Here is an 11,719-nt window from a genome sequence, read left to right as displayed (position 1 = left end):
GGGGGGGTCTGAGCCTCAATCTTGGCTCCACTGAAGAGGGATCAATCAGCAAAGAAAGTTTTTTTGTTCAGTGCAGGCTCCAGGAGACAGTTGTACTGCGAGCCACCAAAGTGACTCCACTATGTACAGACTGATGACACTCACCTGCAGCCCCCCGATCGCTGCAATACTGGGGTGCCGCATCTAACACCCCCCGATTTACTGGATTACAAAAAGAGCATCTCTAACGGAGAACAAAGTTGGTGCTGGTGCTGCTTCTGGTTCGGGATGCGAAGGAGATTTGGCATGGTGAGGAAAAAGAAATTTGCGGCAGGCTGCAGGATTCAGGGATCAGATGAGTAGCTGGATTATAAAGGGGTTGCATGCGGACAATGCACGGATCAGTCAAGGGGAGCCTTGGAAAGTGCTCAGGGAGCGATCAGAGGCAATAAGATCAGCAGCGGACTCCTGATGCCCATGTATAGGGACCGGTGATCGCCCTCATTGACTGATGGACTGTGAAGTTGCTTGGATTCCGACCGATCAGGACCGCTTCTGATTTTGCTTGGACCGTGACTGCACTGCGGAATGCCCTGCTCTGTTCTTCTCCTGGATGTACAATTTCCATCCTCATCACTCAAGTGTTGCCAAGGGAAAAGTCTTCTGCTGATGGACAGAAGTTTCCTGCTTGCTCTCTAACCCTCGGGATTAAAGCGCATGGTGTTACTAGATTTCTTTGATTTTTCTACAAAGGAGTTTTCCATGGACATCATGAGCCTGCCGAGGACATCCAACCTGAGTAAGCTGTGGGTCATGCATCTCTTAGTAACCTTTTTATTGATATCGGTTCCTGGGACATTGAGCAGCAACCAGCCACGTCAGATCTTTCAAGTCCTGGAGGAACAGCCCCTAGAGACCTATGTAGGTACCATAAGCACCAAACCAGGATTCACTTACCGGCTGAGTGAATCCCATGCCCTTTTTAGAATTAATTCATCTTCTGGATCAATCTACACCACCTCTGTCATAGATAGGGAAAGTCTTGCCAGTGATGTCATCAACTTGGTGGTCCTGTCCAGTCAGCCAACATACCCAACTGAAGTTCGCATAACAGTCCTGGACATCAATGACAATTCTCCTGTGTTTCCTGAACCGTCCATTGTGGTGTCATTTAAAGAGGACACGCAAGGAGGAAGGCAGGTTATCTTAGACACAGCCACAGATGCAGATGCTGGTACTAATGGGGTAGATCATCGATCTTATCGTATTGTGTCAGGGAACCAGGATGGTCGCTTCAAATTAGGCATTACAGTCAACCCTAGTGGAGATGGTGCCTTCCTCCATTTAATGTCCCAGGGGCCACTAGATAGAGAGACAACTCCATGTTATTATTTGATTGTAGAAGTGGAAGACAAAGGGTCACCCAAAAGTGTGGGCCACTTACGAGTAAATGTTACTGTGCAAGATATCAATGACAACCCACCTGTATTTAGCATTTCTCAGTATCAGGCTAAGATTGAAGAAGATGCCCCTGTAGGCTCAAGTGTTCTGAAAGTAGAGGCTACCGACAGGGATGAGGGAGATAATGCTGCTATTATGTATCAATTAGCAGAAGGGACTCCTTTTCAGATTGATCCAGAAAGTGGGCTTGTTACTATCAGGGAGCCATTGGATTATGAAAGTCGACGGCAGTATACCCTTAGCATTGAGGCCAGGGACTTGGGAACACCACCACTTACTGGCCGTGCAGAGGCTGTTGTTCGCTTGATCGATGTTAATGATAATGACCCAGTAGTAAAATTTCGTTTTTTACCTGCTTCATCTCGCTATGCCTCAGTGGATGAGAATGCCCAGGTTGGCACAGTGGTGGCGTTACTTACTGTCACTGACTCAGACTCCCCTGCCGCCAATGGTAATGTTACAGTTGCTATCCTGGGTGGCAATGAGCAGCGCCACTTTGAGGTACAAACGTCCAAGGTGCCCAACCTTAGTCTTATCAAAGTGGCTAGTGCGCTGGATCGTGAGCGCATTCCTTCCTATAATTTGACTGTTAGTGTATCAGATCAGGGCCACCCTAGGCCAAGATCCTCAGTGGCTAACCTTTTGATTTATGTAAATGATATCAATGACCACCCACCAGTCTTCCAAGAGCCTCAGAGCAAAGTGGAGATAAGTGAGGACCTCCCACCTGGATCCTACATCTGTGGAGTTTCAGCTACCGATGGGGATACAGGCTTAAATGCCAACCTCCGTTACGCTATTGTATCTGGAAATAAATTGGGATGGTTCTCTATTAGTGAACACAGTGGTTTGGTAACCAGTACCTCAACGTTAGACCGTGAAACAGCAGCTCAATTGCTTCTCAATATCAGTGCAAGAGATCAAGGGCCACAACCCAAAACTAGTTTTGCTACTCTTCTTGTTAGTCTTTTGGATGTAAATGACCAGAGGCCTACTTTCACCGGTCTCCAAGCTAGTGATCAGCACTGGCTGGCCTTACCAGAAAACTCTCCCACTGGCACTGAACTGATAACTTTAAAGGCTACAGATGGTGATCTTGGGAGCAATGGCACCATACGATATTATTTTGATTCGGAGAGCCCAAGCCAATGTCAAGGATTTTTCAGACTAGACCCTTTATCTGGCCAACTTAGTACTCGAGCAGAGTTGGACAGGGAGCAGCAAGAGAATTGCACCTTGGTGGTACTGGCTACTGACCTTGGAACCCCTCCACTGGCATCCTCTGCCAAGATCAATGTTACCCTTTTGGATGTTAATGACAACAGTCCTGTGTTTTACCCGGTGCAGTACTTTGCCAACATTCAAGAGAATGAACCGCCTGCCAGTTTTGTTGTTTCTGTGACAGCAGCTGATCCTGACATGGGTGTAAATGGCACGGTTAAATACTCCATCAGAGCAGGTGATACCTCAAAGTTCCAGATTAATCCCGACACAGGAGCCATTTCTACAAAAACTGCCCTAGACAGGGAAGAAAAAACAGCTTACCAATTGAAAATTGTAGCAACTGATGGTGGAGGCCTACAATCGCACAACCATGCCATAGTTACTATCACTGTTTTGGATACCCAAGACAATCCACCATTGTTTACCCAGGACACATACAATTTTGTTATGTTTGAAAATGTGGCAACAGGATACAATGTTGGGACTGTCACAGCAACTACTATGGATCTGAATACTAATATAACTTACCTGATAATCACAGGGGACCAAAAAGGAGTGTTTACTATCGACAAGACCACAGGACTAATTATGACTGCTGGTGTTATAGACAGAGAAGACCAGAGTTTTTACCATTTGAAAATTGTAGCCAGTGGTGGGGCAGTGACTGGGGAAGCAATTGTTAATATCACCGTGAAAGACTTGAATGATAACTCTCCCCACTTTCTACATGCAGTAGAAAGTTTGAATGTGGTAGAAAATTGGAAAGCGGGTCACATTATATTTCAGGCTAAAGCTGTGGATCCAGATGAAGGAGTAAATGGCAAGGTTACTTATAGCTTGAAACAGAACCCTCTAGGCTTGTTTCATGTAGATTCTATTAGTGGTGCTGTGAGTATAACTGGAGCCCTAGATGTCAGTGCTGGGTCATACCAAGTAGAGATTCTAGCATCAGACATGGGGGTTCCACAGCTCACATCCAGCTTTATACTAACTGTTTCTGTGCACGATGTCAATGACAACCCTCCCATCTTTGACCAGATTTCATATGAAGTGACCCTCTTAGAGTCAGAGCCAGTTAACTCAAGATTTTTTAAACTACATGCTTCTGACAAAGATTCTGGAGCAAATGGGGAAATCACCTATCATATCAAAGATGGAAATGTGGGAGAGGCTTTTGGAATATTCCCAGATGGGCAGCTGTATGTAAAAAGTGAACTTGACCGAGAAGTTAAAGATGTTTATGTTTTGCTTGTAACAGCTTCTGATAGAGCCGTTGAGCCTCTAAGTGCCACTGTAAATGTCACAATATTACTTGAGGATGTCAACGATAACAAGCCACTGTTCAACAGCACTAATTATGTATTCTATTTTGAAGAGGAACAAAAAGGAGGCTCGTTTGTTGGTAAAGTCTTTGCCATGGATAGAGATTTTGGTTCTAATGGTAATGTCATGTATTCTTTTGAGACTATGCAACCTGACTTTGAATTAAATACAATTACAGGTGACATCACTAGTACTCATCAGTTTGACAGGGAGGCTCTCATGAGGCAAAGGGGAGCAGCAGCCTTTACACTTAAAGTGGCCTCTACTGATTTAGGCTTACCCAAGCCTCTTAAAGACCAAGCTACTGTGCAGATTTTTATAAGGGACATCAATGACAATGCTCCAAAATTCTCCAAAGATCTATATCAAGCCAGCATATCAGAACTAGCAACAAACATGACCCAGGTGTTAAGGGTTTCTTCTTCTGATATAGATGAGGGAAATAATGGTTTGATTACTTATTCTATCATGAAAGGGAATGAAGAGAATCGCTTTTCAATTGACAGCAGCACAGGCCAGGTGACATTGGTGGGGAAGTTGGACCATGAAGCCACAGCCACCTATTCTCTTATCATCCAATCTGTGGACTCTGGGGCAATCCCTTTAAGTTCAACATGCACATTAAGTATTGATGTACTCGATGAGAATGATAACATGCCTTCCTTTCCCAGGACAGCTCTATTTGTGGATGTTTTGGAAAATATGAGAGTTGGGGAACTGGTGGCCTCGGTTGCAGCCACAGACTCTGATTCTGGCGATAATGCTGACATTCATTATAGCATTACAGGAACTAATAACCATGGGACTTTTAGCATCAGTCCCAACACAGGGAGCATCTTTTTGGCCAAAAAGCTGGACTTTGAAACACAGGCACTGTTTAAATTAAATATCACAGCTAAGGATAATGGCAGACCACCTCGCTCATCTACTATGTCTGTTGTCATACAGGTGAGAGATTTTAATGACAATCCACCCAGCTTCCCTGAAGGAGACATCTTCAAGTCAGTAGCAGAGAATATCCCTATTGGTACATCAATTCTAGCTATAAGTGCCACTGATCCTGATGCAGACATTAATGGTCAGTTAAGCTATACTATCATCCAGCAAAAACCACGAGGTAACCATTTTGTCATTGATGAGATTCGTGGCACAATTTATACCAATGCAGAAATTGACCGTGAGTTTTCCAATCTATTTGAACTGACTGTCAGGGCCAGTGACCAGGCAGTGCCCGTGGAGACCAGGAAATATGCCCTAAAAAATGTCACTATTTTAGTGAACGATCTAAATGACAATGTCCCTATATTTGTGTCTCAAAATGCTTTTGCTGCAGATCCTTCCCTGGTTATAGGATCCGTGCTCACTACAGTCACAGCTTATGACCCAGATGAGGGTCCTAATGGGGATATAGAATATGAAATTATTAACGGGGACACCGAAACCTTTATCGTGGATCGTTATAGTGGTGACCTAAGGGTAGCTTCTCCCATGGTACCATCCCATCTCATATACAATTTAATTTTGGCTGCTACCGATTTAGGATCTGAGAGGAGAAGAACCACAGCGGAACTGACCATTATTCTTCAAGGAACTGATGGACCAGTTTTTTCCCAGCCAAAGTATATAACAATTTTAAAAGAGGGAGAGCCTGTCGGAACAAATGTGATATCTATTGAGGCATCTAGTACTCGAGGCACAAAGACTGAAGTGGAATACTTCATTGTATCAGTGAAGTGTGAAGGAAAAACTGTTGGACGTCTGTTCACTATAGGACGCCTTACAGGTGACATCCAGACTGCAGCAGTTCTGGACCGGGAACGTGGAGCACGTCTCTACCAGCTGGATGTGTACGCCATTGAGAAAGAAACCAGTTTTCCCAGAACCCAGAGGGCAGAGGTAAGATGCTTTACATCTATCTAACATACACTATGTGCAGCATAATCTGTTTCTTTAAGGTGATGAAACTCCATGACAATGTTAATTAAGTTGAATAAGCTTTCCTGTCTGACAAGACAAAGAACAAAAGTGCAGAGATCAGCAACCCATATCAACCAATAGTGTGTTGAAGGTAAATCAGTGTATGATGAATTTGGAATATCATTTGGGGTTAATATGGTTACTGCAATTTGCATTATGCTTTGCTTTACTGAGAAAACAGTGCACAAGTATGTGATTTAGGCCTTCGATATGCAAGTGTTAGAAAGAAGAACTGTCAGTGTTACCCAAAGCAGCTAATCCAATGTCCTCTTTTTTTGCAGTCTGCTATAGACTTGATTTGGGTAACACAGACTCGTTGAAGTGCTGTATTTAACACACAGCTTAAAGTATAAATTGTGCATTAATGACTGTAGCTAACCTATCTCGAGCTTTGCTTGAATGGATGAGAAGAATGCTGATTTCATCCTGGAATATTTAGGATTCTTTGAAATGCAGATTCCAAATTCTGAGAATCACACCAAAAGGATGCGTTGCACTCTAACATATCTCATGCAATGTAGGTATACGTGTTATTGATTTATTCTGGACAGCATGGTGAAAGGAAATCTGCTTCTTGATGTGTTGCCATTTAAAGTGTTTATTTTCTCTGTACACAGTCTCTGACAGGTTGATTGGTGTCATGCTGTAACACCCCCAGGATAATAATACAAGGAGCACATGGTAGTCAGCACTAACAGTAGTACAGGATGACAGAACTGGAAATGATCTTCAAAATAGAATATTAGCACTGTGTGATACTTGTTTATATTATCCACAAGTGTACATGGGCATCTATCAATCTAGCGGTTATTGGTAATACTGCGTTACACATTTTTTACATTTATCATGAGTGCTGAGCCTTAAAATGCATATATTTTATAATTATTTGTTTCTGGGTGTGGGAGTTATTGTGAACTACATCAGAAGGAAATAGTAAATCTCATTAGCTGTTCTCACCCATCACAAATGATGAGGTTGATGAGAGACAATTTTTTTAAGGATACAAATATCACTAGTCAGCAGTTCTTGGAATACCTAGAGCAGAGGTAGCCAAACCCCGGCACTCAAGCTGTGATGAGGCATTTTAAGACTGTGATGGGCATAACTCCCAGAGGTAGATGCATTATGGTATTTGTAGTTTCACCAAAGCTGTAGTGCTGAGGTTGCCTACTCTTGAGCTGTGGATGCAGTGAAAAGGGGGTATCTGAGCAGGAATGACCTGCACAGAAGGCACATTGAAAAACCTTCACTGCTAAAAATCAATGGGGGGAATTTATCAAAATTGGAGCAGGCAAAATCTGAAGCAGATTTGCATTGCAACCAATCAGCTTCTATCTCTCATTTTCAAATCTCAACTGAGCAAACTGAAGAGATATGCTTATTGGTTGCCATTGGCAACTGCTCCAGTTTCTGTCTGCTCCAGTTTTGATAACCCCCCCAATGTATGTACGGTATGCAAAAAACAAATGCATTGCCTAAGAGCTATCTGCTCAGATATGGTTCGGGTAGGACTGAAGATGTCATCATTCAAGGAGCACATCCACAGACAGGTGGCCCTCAAATTAATGTTTTCCTCTCCAATATATGGTCTGCTTGCACTCCTTTAGGATGTGCATATCTGTCATATTTAGCTATTAATACAGATGGCTAAATCTGTTGAATCATCAGCCTGCCACCAAAAAGGAACATTCTCAGGTATGCCAATCTCCAGGTGCATGAGCAGCTTCACAAAGTAAGAGTGTCTACAGTTATTTGTCTTGAAACGTACCTGTCATCTACATAAAGTGAGGACAGCCATCCAGGTGTGAGCTGTATGCATCTGCCACTGGTACTGATTTAAACCTGGTGGGTATTGTCACCATTGAGGTTTGGTACATTAGACCCAGTCCTTAAAATGGGCCTTAAAATGGGGACACGTATATATTTAAAGGAGAACTATGAGGTAAGTGAAAATTACTCATCCTCATAGTTTGAGCTGACGTGTGACAATGAAACTGTCACACGTCGACTCAATAGATCGGGAAGTGAGCGAATGCATACCGTCACTTGCTCACTTCGCAATCATCTCCCTGCAGAAAGCCGTGACTGTCAGTCACGGCTCCCTGTAGGGATCCCCCATCCCCACACTGATCCTCCAGCGCTGACTGGAGGAATGGACGGGGGAAGGGGCTGGCTTTGTCTCTAGATAGGCAGTGCCAGCTGTCACTCACGCAGCTGGGTGGATCTAGACAACATTGTTGGGATCCGTCCCAGCTGAGGCAGTCTCAGTATCCCGCGAGCTGTAGCTTGCGATATACTGAGGGTTGGGTCACGGGAGGGCGCTACTATATGTCCTCCCGTCACCCTAAAAAAACACTTACCCCATAGTTCTCTTTTAAAGATCATGCATAACCAAAACATTTTTTTTCAGATTGACTAGGGAAGGCTAAAACTCTTGTTACTTTATGTTTTGCTGGGGAGATTCCCCTTCACTTCCTGTACAGGGATGCAACAGAAAGTGAGAGGAAAGTTCTACAAAATCAAAGGCATGTCCCATTTGTAGGATTTACACCTCTTGTTCTGATGACAACTCTAAGGCCTCATTCACACTTTAATATGGCAAAGAACAAAGTATAAAGTACAGCTATAATTACACTTTAATATGGCAAAGAACAAAGTATAAAGTACAGCTACCCATACCAAACAGTCAGCAATCATCTGCCATTGTCGTTGACTGAATAAAGAAGGAAAAGCTGGACAAATACAATCCCTTCATTATGTAATTGACAAAAAACCCCAACAGAATGAGTGACCCAATTACAGAAAAATTCCTATTGTGATAATCAGGGGCATTCCTAAACTTTTCGGTGCCCGAGGGGAAGGGGGGGATTAGGGGGTGTTGTGTTGGCAGCGGGAGGGGAGAGGTTGGTGTGCATAGTACCTCTGCCCGCCCAGCTCACTGACCTCACTGGTTGCCAGGAGCTGGGGGGAACGCCAGTCAGAGCATCCTGCTCAGCTTTTGGCAACCAGTGGGAAGAATGCCGGCCAGAGCATCACAGGTTGCTAAGAGCTCTTAGCAACCTGGAACGCTCTGGCCGGAAAAGGTGCAGCAAGTGTGCCCCACATGACCCATCAGATGCCACGTAAGGCAACCACCACATTATAGGAAGTGTTGACACTATTGTCTGCATATGGTACCGGTACCTATGTTGGTGTGACTGGTGAATGCAGGTATGAGTGGTAGCAGAAGGTTGACAACGTTGTCAATAGTTTTTAATGATCACAAAGGGACGTTTTTTTTTTAATTGGGCCACTCAATCAATTTTTTTGTTTATTGCATAACAAAGGGATTGTATTTGTCCAGCTTTTCCTACGTGCCTTTTCCTACTTTATGCTTGTTCAATTCTGGTTGGAGTTGCTGGGTTTCCCAGGCAATTGACGTACACTTCATGATCCATCGGACATGAGATCAGTTTTACTCATTTTAAAATCTTCCATTGTCCTGACTGTCCTTCTCTTCTGAAAACTAAAATCAGATTGGTTCCTGCCACCTCCTACACTTTGTGAAAGGGGAAGTATTCTAGCTTGTGCTCTGCCGAATTTATTCTGTTACAATCAACTGTAATGCCAGCAACCTTTCTTTGTGCTGACTAAACCTTTGGAAAGTTGTGTGGCCTTAAACAAAACATGAGCTTAGGTTCTCCGTACTTAGAGAAAACATTTTGAAACACTCAAGTTCTGTAGCTGACATGCTTTAGCTCTGCAGAAGTTCCAGAGTGAACTTTTCTGACTAAGAAGCTCAGGTTTCAAGCCAATGTTCTGAACCCTTCTTGGTCGCAGTAGCCTGTGAAACAGTTTTTTTTTTTGCTTACAGTCGTTCTACAAGCAAGTTATGGCTTTTACTGGTTAGCACAAGCCTTACCTCAAATGAAAAACAAATGTTTTCCTATTGAAGCATTTTAAGTTCTTCACTTAAAGGCTAAAGTTTATACACGCACAGCTCCTTCCCTTACATTTGATACAAAACAATACATGTGCTATGTGGAGGTTCCAATGTAATGTTTAGTATTTTCAAAACAAGATAGGTAATTGGAGCTTTATTATTGTTGCATTCATTATTTAATATTTATTATATTACATTTTTGTAGTGCTTAGCCTGCCACAAATTCACCTAGATTAGAATTTTTACTTATCTGTTATATAATGAATTGTGTTCTATTTTTAAAGAAGAACTCTTGGCACATTTTTTTTTGAACCCTTGCAGTGGGGATACCCCCATACTGCGAAGGTTAACTGCACGTTTTTTCCAAGAAAAAAAAAAATGTGATTAACCCTTGCAGTGGGGCTACCCCTGCACTGCAAGGATTAACTGCTCGTTTGTGTCTACGTAAAAAAAAAAAAAAAGTCATACTCACCCGAACAGCTGAGCCAGCTCCCTGCTTCTCCGGTCTCTGCATCATTGGAATAACCCTCAGCTTCCTCATGTCTGTGCACTGGGGGGAATTTATCAAAACGAGAGCAGGCAGAATCTGGAGCAGTTGACCATAGTAACCAATCAGCTTCTCTCTTCAGCTTGCTCACTTAAGCTTTGAAAATAAAAGATTAAGCCTGATTGGTTGATATGCACAACTCCTCCAGTTTTAATAAATTCTCCTCACTGTGCATGGAACGCAATTATTTATGGGACCTTTAGACCGCTGCAGAGGAGGGGGGGGGGCAAGACTGGAAGGACTGGTCTAAGAACAAGCCAGCTTCGGAATTCAGGTGAGTATAATTTTTTTAAGGACCTAGGCAACAACGAGCAGTTAACTCTTGCAGTTCGGGGATGTCCCACTGCAAGCGGTAATAAAAGATTTGCCCGGAGTTATTTATTTAAGTGATCGTTATTACCTGTAAAGCTGTAGATGCATATCCATATCTACATATTATTATTATACAGGATTTATATAGCGCCAACAGTTTGCGCAGCGCTTTACAATATAAGGAAGACATTGCAATCACAATACAAATCAAGACAAGATGGTAAGGAGGGCCCTGCCCGTGAGGGCATACAATCTAAAAGGGAGGGGCAAGTGATACATGAGGAGGTAGCTGTGTGGTGATGAATTGTTTGAGAAAGTGCAACATATCTACACATTTTTCTAAAATATACAGCTTGGAAAGGAAATTAAAAGAAAGCAATAAAAACTATTATTATTTTACCAATGTATTCCCTTTAGTAGTATATCTGTTCTTCATGCTATTGTAATGGAGATGCCATTTCTTCAGTCACATACCAAACTAGAGCTGCAACAATTATTCGATTAAGTCGATTAAAATCGACGATGGAAAACGTTGCCAACGTTTTCCATCGTCGATTCATCGGCTAAAATTCAAATTTCCCGCTCGCCGCTGCACGCCGCTCACGCACGCTGCTTACGCCCGCCGCTTACGCCACGCCCACGTCAGTTAAGCCGCTCGCGCCTACGCTGTTGTCACGCGACGCCGCGCCCACGCTGAGGACATGCGTCTGGCCCTCTCCTCCCGGTGAGCTTCCCAACTCGCCGCTGCCCGCCGAGAACGAACAATGCCGCTGCCCGCCGACAACACCGTCATTCAAGGTAAGTCGAGATCCTCCGGGAGCTTTTAAATGTTTCCTGTGTGTTGTTTTTTATTTTTAAACGGCACACTGCAGAACATTAGTAGCTATAGAGGAACACCAAATCCCTGCAATAATACATTAAACAGTCTGTATAATGTATTATTGCTGGGATTTGTTGTTCCTCTATAGCTGCTA

General features: G+C 43.3%; 1 protein-coding gene across 1 annotated transcript in view; it reads left to right on the top strand.

Moving 5' to 3' along the window:
- Positions 1 to 792: 792 nt before the first annotated feature.
- The window catches only part of FAT4 (FAT atypical cadherin 4), a 240,981-nt gene continuing 230,054 nt past the window's right edge, over positions 793 to 11,719 (top strand). The window contains exon 1 of the mRNA XM_018555668.1: positions 793 to 5,883. Within this exon, the coding sequence (XP_018411170.1) occupies positions 793 to 5,883 (5,091 nt within the window). The remainder of the gene's footprint in view (positions 5,884 to 11,719) is intronic.

Source organism: Nanorana parkeri, unplaced genomic scaffold (genome assembly GCF_000935625.1).
Source record: "Nanorana parkeri isolate BGI_ZX_2015 unplaced genomic scaffold, ASM93562v1 scaffold207, whole genome shotgun sequence".
Classification (NCBI taxonomy): Eukaryota; Metazoa; Chordata; class Amphibia; order Anura; family Dicroglossidae; genus Nanorana; species Nanorana parkeri.
This window is presented reverse-complemented; position numbering and strand designations above follow the sequence as displayed.